The sequence below is a fragment of the Pseudophryne corroboree genome, chromosome 9 (genome assembly GCF_028390025.1).
Source record: "Pseudophryne corroboree isolate aPseCor3 chromosome 9, aPseCor3.hap2, whole genome shotgun sequence".
In the NCBI taxonomy this organism is placed as follows: Eukaryota; Metazoa; Chordata; class Amphibia; order Anura; family Myobatrachidae; genus Pseudophryne; species Pseudophryne corroboree.
This window is the reverse complement of record NC_086452.1, coordinates 182,381,062-182,397,356: the sequence shown is the minus strand read 5'-3', so window position 1 is coordinate 182,397,356 and position 16,295 is coordinate 182,381,062. Positions and strand designations below refer to the sequence as shown.

General features: G+C 44.2%; 1 protein-coding gene across 2 annotated transcripts in view; it reads left to right on the top strand.

Moving 5' to 3' along the window:
- METTL13 (methyltransferase 13, eEF1A N-terminus and K55) overlaps nucleotides 1-10,781 on the top strand; it is a 56,165-nt gene extending 45,384 nt beyond the window's left edge. For both annotated transcript variants that reach the window (XM_063939989.1, XM_063939988.1), the window contains exon 8: nucleotides 10,186-10,781. In XM_063939989.1, the coding sequence (XP_063796059.1) occupies nucleotides 10,186-10,460 (275 nt within the window). In that variant the 3' untranslated portion in view covers nucleotides 10,461-10,781. The remainder of the gene's footprint in view (nucleotides 1-10,185) is intronic.
- The last annotated feature ends 5,514 nt before the right edge of the window (nucleotides 10,782-16,295 follow it).

Genomic DNA, 16,295 nt, shown 5'->3' with positions numbered 1-16,295 from the left:
TCAAGCCCAGTGTCAGTTCTCTACGAGATCTCAACTTTTCATTCTGCACTTCACTCTTCATTGTTTATGGACCCATAGGTACTACTGGCCACATATAGATCTTTGACTATCTGGACAAAGAGATAGCTGACAAATGTAGTGTTACAAGGTAGTATAAATCTGCACAAGATCTGTATTTAAATAAATCAATATGTATGAATGAATGATAAAGCAACATGTGGTTATAATGATATAAATAATGGTAGCGCTAGGTTGTTGGTGCTCCCAAATAATAGTTCAATAAACTCACAACAAACTGGTTTTTGCATGGGCAAAAAGACAGGAAAGACTATATACTGTATAGTCTTTCCTGTCTTTTTGCCCTTGCAAAAATCAGTATTAAATGTAGTGGTTAAACAGAATAAAACCAACATTATGTACACTGTATACATTTTTATTATGTACTAATAGAGGACACACTGATAGTCATATAGGCAGTACGGATGGCGTAATGGTTAGCATTACTGCCTCACAGCACTGAGGTCATGGGTTCAATTCCCACCATGGCTCTACCTGTGTGAAGTTTGTATATTCTCCCCGTATTTGCGTGGGTTTCCTCCGGGTTCTCCGGTTTCCTCCCACAATCCAAAATATACTGGTAGGTTAATTGGACCCCAACACAAATTAACCCTAGTGTGAATCTGTGTGCGTGTACATGTGATAGGGAATATAGATTGTAAGCTCCACTAGGGCAGGGACTGATGTGAATGGCTAAAATATTCTCTGTACAGCGCTGCGGAATATGTGTGCGCTATATAAATAACTGGTAATAAATTAAATAATAAATAAATATAGTATTTCAGAAGACTTCTTACCTGAAGTTACAATGTAGTGTGTCTGTTCTACTTATCGCCATCTAAAATGAAGTCATAATCAATATTACTACTTCGCTTTAGCTCTTTGTAATAACTTTTTTCACCACGTGTTTCACCATATTCTCTACTGTGTAATATAAGGCCCAAGCATGCTTGGGAAGGTGAGAACTTTGCAAACTCCACCCCAAGCCTAAATCCAAGAACATAGGGGGTAATTCAGACCTGGTCGCTGCTGTGCGTTTTCGCACAGCGGACGATCAGATCCAAACTGCGCATGCACCGCAATGCGAAGGCGCGTCACACGGGCACAAGCGGATCGCCGTTTAGCAATGGATTTGTGCGATGGAAAGTAGATTGACTGACAGGAAGAAGGCATTTGTGGGTGGCAACTGACCATTTTCAGGGAGTGTCTGGAAAAACGCAGGCTTGTCCATGCATTTGCAGGGAGGGTTACTGACGTCCATTTCGGTCCCGGGCAGGCTGATGTGATCGCAGCGGCTGAGTAAGTCCTGGGCTGCGCAGAGACTTCACAAATTTGTTTGTACAGCTCTGCTACACATGCGTTCGCACACTTGCACAGCTAAAATACACTCCCCCTGTAGGCGGTGACTATCTGATCGCAGCAGTGCAAAAATCACTTGCTGCTAGGTATCAATCCTACAGTTTATTTTACCCACCCAGAACTTTGATATTCATAGAAGTACTGGAGATTTCACTACAGTACATCATGCGAAAAAGGAGACACTTCTGAATCACTAAAGATTGTACATGTTTGTAATTTTAGACACCTTCAGCTTCTCCTGAAATTGCTCTTGACACAATAATGGAAATCACTAATGTACTAGCTACATAAAGTGATATCATCACTTTTAATAACCCACCTCTGTCGAAAGTCCAAAAAAGCTGTAGAAAACTTGAGAAATGACCTAACTTTCCAAAAACAACTGATCTAGAAAGCAAATTAGTCTCTACCTTTTTAAATTACAAAACGACACGTCAAGAGAAATGGACGATTTTCATCTAGAAATTGATTAAATGAATTAAGCCTAATTTCTCTTACGTCCTAGTGGATACTGGGGTCTTGTGCTATAGTACCATGTGGTATAGATCGGGTCCACTGGAGCCTGGTACTTAAAAAAACCTTTAGTGTGTGTATGTGTGTGCTGGCTCCTCCCCTCTATGCCCCTCCTACCAGACTCCGTTTAGAAAAATGTGCCCAAGGAGCTGGGTGCATTTCTCTGGAGCTCCAGAGAGTTCCCTTTTGTTTTTATTTTAGTTTAATATTTTGAGGTATCCTTGGAAGGCAAACAGTCTACCTGCTTCGTGGGACTTAGTGGGTGGACCGAACCAACCTCCTGAGGGTTAATGGTACGTAATCCCAGCTGACAGGACACTGAGCTCCTGAGGTACTGATCACACATCGTTAGTATTTGTGCCCACACCAGCAGCTAGCCTCTTACAGATGCCGATGTACAAGGTGTGGTGAGTGTTACACCGGGACCCGCAGTTTTGGCTGCAAGTCACGCCGCGGTCACGGGCCCAGAGCTGCGGTGCCCACCGTGGACGACCTGGCTAAGGGCTGATGCCCCTCAGTACTCACTGTCACAAAAAGGCTTGTGTGTACTGTATGCATATTATGATGTTATTTCAAACATATCCAGTATAAACTTGATCAGGAACCGTGCACCATTACTGTGCACATGGTTTTGCCCAACTGCTAACAAATTTTCTGCTGCGATCAACTCTGAATCACCCTCTGTGTCTCTGAGCTTTAACAATTGGGACGCATGCTCTGTGTGATTGGGACGCATGTGCAAACATACAACGTTGGCTAACTGCATGCAGCATTGTCTTGTGCTCTGGCAAATAGAGTCAGAGCCGGCCTTAGGCATAGGCAAACTAGGCAAATGCCTAGGGCATTTGGTATGTTTAGGGGCACCAGCAGCTTCTGCTGATTAAAATGATATGCGGCATGCCTATATTGTGTGTGTGACTGCGGCTGTATATGCATATGAAATGCTATATTGCAGTGTATTCCTGGAAATCACTGTAATGTAGCATTTCGTATGCAGATACAGCCACAGTCGCGCACAGAATATAGACATGTTGCATATAATTTTAATCAGCAGAAGCTGCTTGTGCATCCTAGCCACATAGTAATGCAAATAGGATGCATTTTCATAAACAAAAGGCGCCCAATGTTAGCAGAGCTGCCAGCTGACTCATGCCAGGCATCTCCTGTAGAACTAGCGGCAGTGCTAGGGGGCACCAACCAAAATCTTGCCTAGGGCATCATATTGGTTAAGGCCGGCTCTGAATAGAGTCACAGACTATAGTCCATGTTAACGCTTAATTAACTGTCTCTTACGTCCAGTGGATACTGGGGATCTGTGCTTTAGTACCATGGGGTAAAGATCGGGTCCACTGGAGCCTGACACTTTAAAACCTTTAGAGGGGTATTCAATTGTTTGAAAAGTCAGTTGGGTGTCTGTTTTTTCTATCTAATAGACAGGAAAAAACAGACACCCAACCGACTTTTCAAACAATTGAATATCCCCCTTAGTGTGTGTATGTGTGTGCTGGCTCCTCCCCTCTGTGCCCCTCCTACCAGACTCAGGGGCAGATGTATTAAGCCTGGAGAAGTGATAAAGCAAGAAAAAGAACAAAGATGGGAGCGCTGATGGTATCTCTTAAAGACACACCTTAATATTTAATTATTAATACTCATCACCAATGCAGACTAAATAAAATAACAATTTTTAATTTTCCACATAAAAAAACAAAAAACACAATAGTAACATTAAAATGCTAATGAGGTATTGTTCAGATGAAAAAACAATAGAAAACACCTAAAAGAGTTTCTATCTAATTTCCTTTTCCCTAATAAAACCTTTCAAGCTCTATTGTAGATATTGCACATAGTTCTTATTTATTACCAAAGAGTCCCCCGAGCGGATCCGGATGTTAAGTTGTGCTGGCCAAATAGGGATACTGTATCGTTTTTGCACATATAATTGTATCTATATTATTTTCTAAATAAAGTTCTTCCACATGTGCTACAGTGTAGCAAGGTATAATCAGCTGATAACAATGTCCACTCGTGAGTGTTATGAACAAAGAATCCCTAGCACACAGACCTTTTGTGGATGGTTTACATGGGTCCCACGGCACTGATATCCACTAATGCTACCTCTTGAATACCTCCTACTGGACCCGCCAGCGTTTTACAACATGGGAGGAGGAGGAGGATTTTAGTCCGTGCACTTCATGTGGTCCCGTTACCTTACTGACGTCAGTGCTGTGTTGGATTCCTGTTCAGAAATAGTGTGCACAGCGGCACTCCGTTGAGCTGTCGTTTGATAAAGTGAGGGGCAGATGTATTAAGCCTGGAGAAGTGATAAAGCAGTGATATGTGCAAGGTGATAACGCACCAGCCAATCAGCTTCTGTCAATTTACATATTGGAGCTGATTGGCTGGTGCGCTATCACCTTGCATTTATCACTGCTTTATCACTTCTCCAGGCTTAATACATCTGCCCCTCAGTTTAGAAAATTGTGCCCAAGGAGCCGGGTGCATTTCTGTGGAGCTCCAGAGAGTTCCTTTATTTTTTATTTTAGTTTATTATTTTCAGATAGTACTGGTTGGCAACTAGTCTACCTGCTTCGTGGGACGTAGAGGGGAGACCGAACCAACCTCCTGAGGGTTAATGGTTCGTAATCCCAGCTGTCAGGACACTGAGGTCCTGAGGTGCTGTTCACACACCAATAGTGTAGGTACCCACGCCAGCAGCTAGCCGCCACCCGTTAACAGATGCCGAAGATCAATAGGTGCAGTGTTAGTTAACACCGGGGTCCCTGGTGTGGTTTTAGCGGCATGTCACGGGCCTCGAGCTGCGGTGCCCGCCGCGGACTACACTGGCTCAGGGCTCATGCCCCGCAGTGCTCACTGTCAATCAAGGCTTTGTGTGTACTGTTATGTATATTTGATGTTTGTTAACATGGTCAGTATAATAATACAGGGACTGTGTGCCATTTCAAGGGGCGGGGCTTCCCGGAGCTGGACCAGAGGCGGGAAGGCGCCATTTCCTGCTGCTGCGGATCAAGGCTGCATGCACGCTGCTCCTCCAGAGACCCACGCTGCTACAGGAATCTGTGCTGGTACCAGGGGGTCATATAAAGGGGGGAGCACGTCAGCGGTAGCACCGCTGCACTACTGTCGGGTCATACACTTAGTTACACATTGTACTGCTGTGTTTCTGTGTCTAGTGTCACTCCAGGGGCTCTCTAGGGTCTGTGTGGAGATGTTGGTTAGTGGGCTGCGCTGTTTTTACAGTTGTGTAAGATGTCTGTGGACATTGTAATGTGTGCTGCTTGTAACTCAACCCCGTATTCAGCGGGGTCACTCGTGTGTGAACAATGTTCCTTGTCTCCACAAGGCACAGTTCACAGGCACCTGACTGGCTAGATAGTTTTAAAAGCATGATTCAGAATGTAAATTCAGAATTAGCTGCAGCTAGAAAAGAGAGACAGGTGTTAAAACACTCTATTGATTGTGTGGCCAAAGCAGCAGATACCAAGAAGGCTTCTCAGCCCCCTCTTGTGGTTTCACATAAATGCTCACTGCCACAGGCGCTCCAGTCTAATTCTGATCAGCCTGATGTAGATGATGATGATGATATGATGTATGAGAACAGCTCTCTGTCTCCAGGGGTGGAGGCCCTCATCTTGGCTGTGAGAGAGGCTCTTCACATACCGGATCAGGAGTCAGAGCCAGATGAGGAGTTGTATTTTCATGTTAGACCAAAGACCTCCGCAACTTTTCCTGTGTCTAAAGAGTTAAACTCCCTGGCCAAGGAAGCATGGTTAAACCCTGATAAAAAATTTTTAATATTCCTCAGAGGTTTTTAACTACTTTCCCCTCCCAGCTGAGGACAGGAAGGTATGGGAAACCCCCCCCCCCCCGTCAGTCGATACATCTGTATCCAGACTGTCTAAGAAATTGGTACTGCCGGTGGGCCATATCCCTAAGAGAGCCAGCTGACCGTAAGATTGAGACTACTCTCAAGGCAATATATACGGCAGCAGGGGCAGCACAACGCCCCACAATTGTTTGTGGGTGGATTTCCAGGGCGGTAGTCAAGTGGTCAGATAATGTTATTGAGTGTTTAGACTCTCTGGCCCGGGATTAGGTCATTACTCTGCTGCAATATATACAGGATGCTGCAAATTTTATGAGTGAGGCTATTAAAGAGTTGTGTAAGATAAATGGCCGCACTACTGCTATGGCTGTTTCGGCACGCAAAGCTCTGTGGTTACGTCAGTGGTCGGCTGATGCTGATTCCAAAAAGGGTGTAGAAAATCTTCCCTTTACAGGTGATGCCTTGTTTGGAGACAAATTAAATAAATGGATCTCCCAAGCAACGGCGGGTAAGTCTACCTATCTGCCGTCGGCTGCGCCACCTGCTAGACGTTCTTACACCAGACCCTCCTTGCAGTCCTTTCGTGTGGCAAGGTTCAGAGGCAGGGGCCGAGGGGTCTTCACCACTCCCAGAGGATCTTGTGGTAAGTCCCGTAAACCTGCAAATGCTGTCTCCCTGGATCAGACCACCGGATCCCCTGCCGCTAAGCCTTCCTCGTGACGGTTGGCCCCAGCAGCAAGGCGACTTTTTCAGGTAGGTGCTCGCCTTCAACACTTCGCCCACGTGTGAGCGGAATCCTGTCGGGATCCTTGGGTGAGGGACCTCATTTTCCAAGGATACCGGCTGGGATTTCAAACACTCCCTCCTCACAGATTTTTCAAGTCGGGCTTACCAGCTTTACCCGCAGCAAAAGTTACCTAACGAGAGGCTATTCAAAAACTCTTGCAAACGGGGGTGGTGGTTCCAGTACCTCCTCTGTTACGCAACAGGGGGTTTTATTCCAGTCTTTTTGTTTTGTTCCCAAACCAGATGGTTCGGTGCGTCCCATCTTGAACCTGAAGTCTCTAAACCCATATCTGTGGGTGTTCAAATTCAAGATGGAATCCCTGCGGGCGGTGGTGTCCTCTCTGGAGGAGGGGGAATTCCAGGTGTCTCTCAATGTCAAGGATGCTTACCTGCACATTCCCATGTGGCCCCCTCATCACGCTTACCTCAGGTTCGCCATATTGGATGACCATTTCCAGTTTTAGGCCTTACCCTTTTAATTCTACACAGCTCCGAGGGTCTTCACCAAAGTCATGGCTGAAATGATGCTGCAACTGCGCATGATGGAAGTAAACATAGTCCCCTACCTGGACGATCTCCTCATAAAGGCTGTGTCCAAGGAGCGTCTGCTGCACAGCATCGATCTGACGACTCGCCTACTTACGGATCATGGGTGGATCCTACATTTTCAGAAATCTCACCTGGAACCGACCCAATGTCTTCAGTTCCTGGGAATGATTCTGGATACAGTGTCTCAAAAGGTATTTCTCCCAATGGACAAGGCCTTGACTATCCAGGCTATGGTTCACTCGGTGCTCAGTCCTCGCAAGGTATCCAAACATCTTTGCATTCGATTACTGGGCAAGATGGTGGCTGCTTACGAGGCAATCCAATATGGCGGATTCTATGCCCTGTCCATTGCAGCTGGATCTACTGGACAAATTGTCGGGGTCTCACCCTCATATGCATCAGGAAGTGACCTTATCTCCGAAAGCCTGGATTTCTCTATTATGGTGGCTACAGGTTCCTCACCTGGTGGAGGGCAGGCATTTCAATATCCACTCATGGACTCTACTGGCAACAGATGCCAGCCTCCGGGGTTGGGGGCTGTGACCCAAGGGGCCCAGTTCCAGAGGATATGGTCAAGTCTGTTCTGCCAATAAACATCCTGGAGCTCCGGGCAATTTACAATGCTCTTCTGCAGGCGTCGCATCTCCTGAAGGATCAGGCGATCCAGGTTCAGTCGGACAATGCCACGGCTGTGGCGTACATAAACCGACAAAGGGGAACAAGAAGCAGAGCGGCGATGCGAGAGATGTCAAAAATCCTCCTCTTGGCGGAGGCCAACACAAGGGCCATCTCAGCCATATTCATTCCAGGAGTGGACAACTGGGAAGCAGACTTCCTCAGCAGGCACGACCTCTATCCGGGATGAATGGGGCCTACATCCCCAGGTGTTTCAACAGCTAATTCACCGGTGAGGCCATCCGCAGATAGATCTCATGGCTTCTCGACTCAACAAGAAGCTATGCCGTTACTGTTCCAGAAAGAGGGATCTGCAGGCTGTTGCAGTGGATGCACTGACGACGCCGTGGAGGTACCAGTTTGTGTACCTGTTCCCTCCTCTACCGCTAATCCAAAGGGTTCTAAAAAGATTAAGAAGGGAAAGCGTTCAGGCCATTCTAATTGGCCCGGATTGGCCGCGACAGGCGTGGTACTTGGACCACCTAACCGTGACTCTGGAGGATCCCTTGCCTCTACCGCTCCGAGAAGATCTTCTTCAACAAGGTCCGTTCGTCTATCCAGACTTACAGCAGCTATGTTTGATGGCTTGGAAGTTGAGGGAATTCTAGCTAGGAAAGGTCTTCCCTCCAGGGTCATTTCCACCATGGTCCAGGCCAGGAAGATGGTTACGTCGAAACATTACCATCCTATCTGGGAAAAAGTATGTTTCCTGGTGCGAGGGTAGAAAGGTTTCTCCCATGGAATTTAGAATTGGTCGTTTTCTACTTTTCCTGCAAGCGGGAGTGGATATGGGCCTATGGTTAGGCCCCATCAAAGTTCAGATTTCTGCGCTCTTTATTTTCTTCCAGAAACAACTTGCCGTATTGCCTGAAGTACAAACTTTCTTGAAGGGAGTTCTTCATTTGCAACCGCCTTTTGTACCTCCCACAGCTCTGTGGGACTTCAATGTGGTTCTGTCCTTTCTCCAATCGGACTGGTTTGAACCCTTCCAGAGGGTGGAGTTAAAATTTCTCACCTGGAAGACTGTGATGTTATTGGCATTGGCGGCTGCCAGACGGGTGTCTAAATTGTTGGCCTTATCCTGTAAGAGCCCTTATTTGATATTTCATGAAGACAGAGCGGAACTTAGGACCCGTCCTCAGTTCTTGCCAAAAGTGGTATCAGCCTTTCATGTGAATCAACCTTCCGGTGTTGTCTGACGCTTCCGTTGGTCCTGAGTCCCTGGATGTGGTCAGGGCCCCGAAGATTTATGTCAAAAGGACGGCTCGTCATCGGAAATCTGACTCGCTGTTTGTCCTTTATGATGCCTCCAAGGTTGGTTGGCCGGCTTCTAAGCAATCTATTGCTTGCTGGCTCCAGTTGACCATCCAACAGGCATATACTTCGGCGGCTCTGCTCTTGCCGACGTCTATTCAGGCCCACTCGAAAAGGTTGGTGGGCTCTTCCTGGGCGGCTGCTCAGAGTGTCTGCCCTACAGTTGTGCCGAGCTGCTACTTGGTCTGATTCGAACATGTTTGTAAATTTCTATCTGTTCGATACCCTGGCCAGGGTTGACCTTCAGTTTGGTCAGGTGGTTTTACAGGGGTCTCAGCACTCTCCCACCCGTTTGGGAGCTTTGGGACTTCCCCATGGTACTAAAGTACAAGATCCCAGTATCCACTAGGACTTAAGAGAAAATAGGAATTTAATACCTACCGGTAATTCCTTTTCTCCTAGTCCGTAGCGGATACTGGGCGCCTGCCTCAGTGCTTTGTTCCTGCTTACCTCTGTAAGTATTTGGTTGGGCCGACGTTTTGGTCTCATTATATTGTTGGGATAGTTGTGCTATCCTGGTTGGGTTGGTGGTGTTATCCTCTGTTCAGGTTAGCACCCTCCTTTCGTTTATGGTTGTGTGTTGGCTTGTTGCCTCACCGCTGTTGTAATGTTTCTTCTCTCATGTTATGTTCATATCCTCAGGCACAGTTTTCCTAGACTGAGTCTGGCAGGAGGGGCATAGAGGGGAGGAGCCAACACACACATACACACACATGCACACACATGCACACACATGCACACACACGCACACACACGCACACACACGCATACACATACACACACATACGCACACATACACACACACACACACACACACACACACACATACACATACACATACACGCACACACACACACTAAAGGTTTTTTAAGTACCAGGCTCCAGTGGACCCGATCTATACCCCATGGTACTAAAGTACAAGACCCCAGTATCCACTATGGACTAGGAGAAAAGGAATTACGCGTAGGTATTAAATTCCTATTATCCATATAAACATGATATGGGTCTAGATGCAGTCCCACAGATAGACTACTCTTTGTTCCATGACATTTTATAAACTTGTTCTTTCATTCTATTTGTTTGTCCAGGGGTCTTTATTCTGAACTTGGTGTGTCGTGACCCTGTGCTGAAGGGACAGGTGATAAATGATATTCATGAGGTTTTCCCCCTGATTTATACACAAAAGATTGAGGATGAAGTGAACGAAATCCTGTTTTGTCGCTGTAGCCCTGAGCTGAGATGTAGCCTTGTGGATTTAAAGGAGTCTGCAAGAAGTTTAGAGAAGCAGATCAAGAGACCTGGGACCCTCTGGGATGAAACCTATGTTCTAGCTGACATGTTTAAATCGTTGCATATTGTTTGACTTTGCATCTGTACGGACTCTTAAGTGGCCTTCTTCAAAAATGAAACTACTGGCGTCTAATAAATGCTGTAGAGAGCAATGTGAGTTAGGGGTATTAATTTACATACCAAATAAAAGAGAAAAATATTTGGAGATTTGTTATTTTATAGATCAAAAACAGCCTTTTATCCATTGATGTGTATTTGACTTCAGCATCATGAAAGTATAGCTTTATGTATTATGACTTAAAGGATGTGTTACTGGGGAAATGACTATTTCACTGATGTACTACCGTGAAAATATTTTTTAGTATTTATATTGTATAAAATGACATCAAGCTGATTTTGTTACATTTTATGATTGGTGTCTTTGAATGTATGTTTAGGCATAGCTCTAAAGTAGAAAGAAAGAGGTATACCAGCGCTGGCTGTTTTGTCAATAATGAACAATTTAGGCTTATAAGATTACATATAACATTTAATAAAGGTTGTAAACATTAAAAACACATTAAGCAGAAATTAATAATTTAAAAAAGCCACTGATGGTAATGAAACTATTTGTGTTGGATTAAACCACAGTCTCACAGTAATAATGCAATCAGTATTGGTTTTTACCAGATTGGTTGATGGGGGAAAAGAATAGTCCCTTATTCTTACTGACTGTAATGTCCTTAGGTTGAGAAAGGATCCAATTTGCAGAAAAGAACCAGGACCTTTGGGAGATAGCACTCTCCTAGTATATCAGCTGGAATGTCCTTTAAGTGCTGATGCGGTAATAGGACAAATAAAGGTGGGAATAGGCAGTCCCTTGATCTCCTCAGCTGGGATGTCCTTTAATGCTGGGAATGGGTCCCACTTGTAAATAAATGTATGGAAGTCTTTGGGAGATAGCACTCTCCTGATGTATCAGCTGGAATGTCCTTTAAAGTGCTGATGCAATGATAAAATGACAAGTGATGAAATACTTATCAAATGAAGTCCTAGTTCATAAAATGACTGGAGAGCGTGGATTCCAACAGTTGCGTCATCAGTGGCGTGCAAACTCAACGCGTTTCGCTGGTGTATAATCTATGTCCAGCTTCCTCAGGAGTATAGTTGCAAGTCACTCTGAGGGTTCCTTATATACCTCTCATAATGAATTAATTAGTAGCCCTTGTGTATACAATCATTTAATTAAGAAAGCTTTATATAAAAATAACACTCTCTCTGTATCATGGGAGTCTGTATTGGTCACATAAATAGAAAATAAAGATTCATTGTGAAAACGAGCATTGAAATAGATAACAATCATAGATTTACCTTATCTCCATGTTCAGAAAAATCCGATCATGTGATCATTCTGGTCACATGGTCGGACTTCTCCTTACATACATTACAATGGACTAAAACAAAGATGTCCGTGATTGGGTAATATGGTCACATGATGGGTATTTCCCAGTGACCATTGCAAAATCGCGGGTCACATGATTAGGTCACGTGAGCGCGCTGAAAACAGCGCTCATCACGTGACCCGGCAATCCCCGCGAGTGTGTACATCACCTAGGTGATATGAACACACTCACACAATGCCGTCATTAGCTCCCGGAGTTTCGGCCCATGTGGCACCGCCTACCCATACACGCCCACATTAACGTGGATCACGTGTTAAATGTAGTTTTCATCTCTCAAATGTATAGAGCCATATTACTATGATGCCCCAGACAGTTTACTTTATAATTAAAGAGAAACAGCCTATATTGTACTATGAATGTATATATATCTCACATCAATGGGTTATTATATTAACAAACAATGAAATAATATAATTAATAAAAATTAATATAAATTTAAATTAGAGTTAAATCATACACAATATATGTGTATACATAACCACCAATAAAGTATTAAAGATATAAAGAAGACAAACATATATATATATATATATATATATATATATATACTATATATATATACACATACACAAATATAAAGATCAATTAATAAAAAATAGAAGATAATAAATAATGTGTATATAGGACCAGCCTTTACTAAAAAAAAAAAGGAGATAAAAAGATAAATAAACGCATGACAACTAGAATGGTGTATTCATATAGACATAGTCTATAGAACCGAGTTAAGTTCTATAGTCTCATTGAGACCGTCGGGGTGTAATGAATTGAACCTCAGCATCCAATAAACTTCTTGACGACACAATGTCTTGAATCTATCGCCCCCTCTGGAGGTTGGGGCGATATGTTCAAGACATAAGATAGAAAGATGAGTAGGATCTGCAGCATGTTTAGCTAAAAAATGTCTAGAGACGCTATGTGTTGGACACTTTTTCAAGATATTACGACGATGTTCCATAAATCGTGTCCTAAGTGGTCTGGTGGTGCGACCCACATATCTCAGGCCACAGCTGCAAGTCAGAAGATATATAACAAATTTTGAATCACAGTTCATAAATGTTTTTAATGTATAGAACTCGGTTGACATAGGAAGATTTATACTAGTGGTTTTAAGGGGCATATGGAGACACATAGTGCACCTGGATTTTCCACACTTGTGAAAGCCTAATGGTTTTTTTTATTAACCATTCACATCCACTCAGGGATGTTTTGTCTTTAGAGCTAGCTAGATGACTCGGTGCTAAAATGGTTTTCAAACTTCTATTTTTTCTATAGATGACTTGTTGTCTTCTAGGTAACAATTTTCCTAATATATTATCTTGTCTAAGGACCCTGAAGTTACGTTCTATGATATTCCTGATTTTCTGTGCACAGTTGGTATATTTGCATACGAAAGCCAACTCTGTCTTTTTGATTTTGTAAGGTCTTGAGGGGCTTTCTTTTTTGGAGAAGGTGTGACCTATCCATCTCACAAACTTCCGTAAAGGCTTTTTGTAATAATTGATCAGGATATCCTCTATTTTTGAAAGATTGTGTAAATCCATTAGCTTGAATTTTAAATGTGTCTAAATGAGTACAATTGCGCCTAAGGCGCATATATTGTCCTTTAGGTATATTTCGCTTCCATGGTAGGTGATGGGCACTGTTGTAATGTAAATAAAAATTGGTGCTCACCGGTTTTATATAATTAGAGGTGACAAGGTAATTATCTTTAATTTCAAGGTTCACATCAAGGAAATTAACAGTGGTGGGGTGATATGTGTGTGTGAAATAAAGATTATAATGATTATTATTGAGACTGGAAACAAAGGAAGTGGCTGAATCAGAATCCCCATCCCAAATAATAAAAAGATCATCAATAAAACGGCCATAGAGGACCAGGGACGCCGCCCAGTCACCTCCCCACACATGGGTTTCCTCAAAGTCACCCACGTATAGGTTGGCGTAACTGGGTGCGAACCTGGTCCCCATGGCCGTACCTATCACCTGTAAATAAAGTGTCCATAAATAAAAAATAATTATGTGAGAGAATGAATGAGATGGATTGAAGAAGAAATTAAATAAGTACAATGACAATCATAGTCGTACTTTCTCTTACATTTACATGTCAAGTAACTGGCATTTCTAAGAAGTAGGATGAGTGATGGCTCATTTTCAAGTTGGGGTTTACGAATATCTTTAATACATATGTTTCCTCATACATCTAGCCTGAATACGCCATGCAACTCTGCTAGCATTGGGCATTGTTTTTTTCGCTAAAACACTTCTTATTCTCAGCACAATTATAATGCACCAGGAGACTGTGCTGATTACTTCGATATGCAACATTTGTATATCTGTGTGAGACTGAGTCTGTATACGAAGTGCAATGAACTTGTTTCGGAAAAAAGCCAAGGCCACGGCATAGTTGCACTTTGTATACAGATGCAGAGACTCATTTGCACAGAGATATACAAGTGTCACAATCAAATTAATCAGCCATTTTCTAGTGCATCCTAGCCAGATCGTGTTCCAAATAAGACGCCTGGCCCTAGTGGAGTATTGCAGGAACTGGAGTGCCAATGGGCTGTTTGGCAAGACTGCAGCAAGGATGTATGAGTACATATAGTTAGGAAGCTGTATTTTTCTACAAGGACTACACTTGTACGTTCACTCTTTTTAATAGGGGCAGATTTAGTTAAGTGCGAGCAGTGATATAAGGGGAGTGATCACTCTTCCAGTTAAATTGGCACCTATGCCCTTCACAGCATTTTCTCTTAAGACCTTGGGGATACTGGGAATCCACTTAGTACCATGGGTATAGACGGGTCCACTAGGAGCCTTGGGCACTTTAAGAATTTGATAGTGTGCGCTGGCTCCTTTCTCTATGCCCCTCCTACCAGACTAGGTTTAGAAAATGTTCCCGGAGGAGCCGGTCACGTCGCTGGAAGCTCCTGAAGAGTTTTCTGCATTTATTTTATATGTTTATTATTTTTAGGCAGGACTGGATGGCACCAGCCTGCCTGCTTCGTGGGACTTAAAAGGGGGGAGGGTTAACCTCTTGAAGGGTTAATGGTCCCGTTCCTCACTGACAGGACACTAGCACCTGAGGGTACTATTCGCAAGCCCCACCACGGCGAGCGTACATTCCCGCAGCACGCCGCCATCCCTAACAGCCAGAAGAAAGAAGAGTGGTGAGTACTAAGCCGGTGTCCCGGTTAGCAGGTCGCTGGCCATTATGGCAGCATGAGGGTATGGAGACGCACGGCTTCTACATGGGGCGGCTGGGTCTCCAGACTCAGTACACAGTGCAGACGCGCAGCTTCTGAAGGGGCGAACTGAGTTTCAGTACACTATATGTGTACACAGTACCCAGACTGGGGCTGACTCCATTTTAGGCACAAAATTACCTCAGCCAGTATAAAAAAGAGTGGGAAGACCATGCGCCATTGAAGGGGCGGGGCTTCACTATGAGCGGATCCAGCAGCTCACCAGCACCGTTTTGCCTCTGCAGTAGACACAGACGCTGACTGACAGGGATACGCAGCTCCTTTGGAGAGACTCCAGGTTACCTCAGCGGTACCAGGGGATCATAGCAGTGGGGGAGCAATTATTAGTGTACTAAGCTCCCAATCTGGGTACTTAGTCTGCGACCCGGCTAAGCTTGGCATTAGCAGTAAGGGCGCTGTGTGCTGCCTCCATACTATCTCTGTGTCTTCCTGGAAGGGCTCCTTGTGGGTTAATTGTGCATTTAACATCTTCCTGTGTCTGTGTGCTGTCACTGTCACAGTATGTCAGACAAAGAGTGTGTTTCATGTAAGGCACAGTGTTCCTCTTCTCCAGGGGGTTCACTCAGTGCAGTGTACCTTCCCAGGATAGCGGAGCAGAGCCAGCTTGGCTGGACGCCATTAAGGAAATGATTTCCAATATTTCTACTAAATTGTTCCGCAATGAGAAAGAGATGCAATCGATGACCGAGTTTCTGAAGAGACTCGGTACCCAAACCAGCGTCTCAGTCCCCTGCCATTTGTCCGCAAAAGCGTACTTTGGCCCATATCCTGCAGTCTGACTCTGATTATGAAGGGTCAGACATGGAGGTGGGGAAGCCTACTCTCACAGGGAATAGAGGCTCTCACAGAAGTTCTGCATAAAAGGTGACAGAGGAGACTGAGGAATCTTATTTTAATATAAAAAATAAATCCTCAGCTACTTTTCCTGTGTCAAAGGAACTAAATATCCTGTTTTCCTCCTGAGGATAGAAAAAAAAATGGGAAAATCCACCGATAGTGGATGCATCAATATCCAGGCTGTCACAGAAAATTGTATTGCCTGTCCCTGGTGCAGCCTCCCTAAAAGACATGGCTGATCGTAGAATTGAGAATACACTCAAATCTTTGTATACAGCTGCTGGTGTGGCACAGAAACCCACTATAACATGTGGGTGGATTACTAAGGCCATCGCCAAATGGTCAGGTAACCTAATTGAGGGG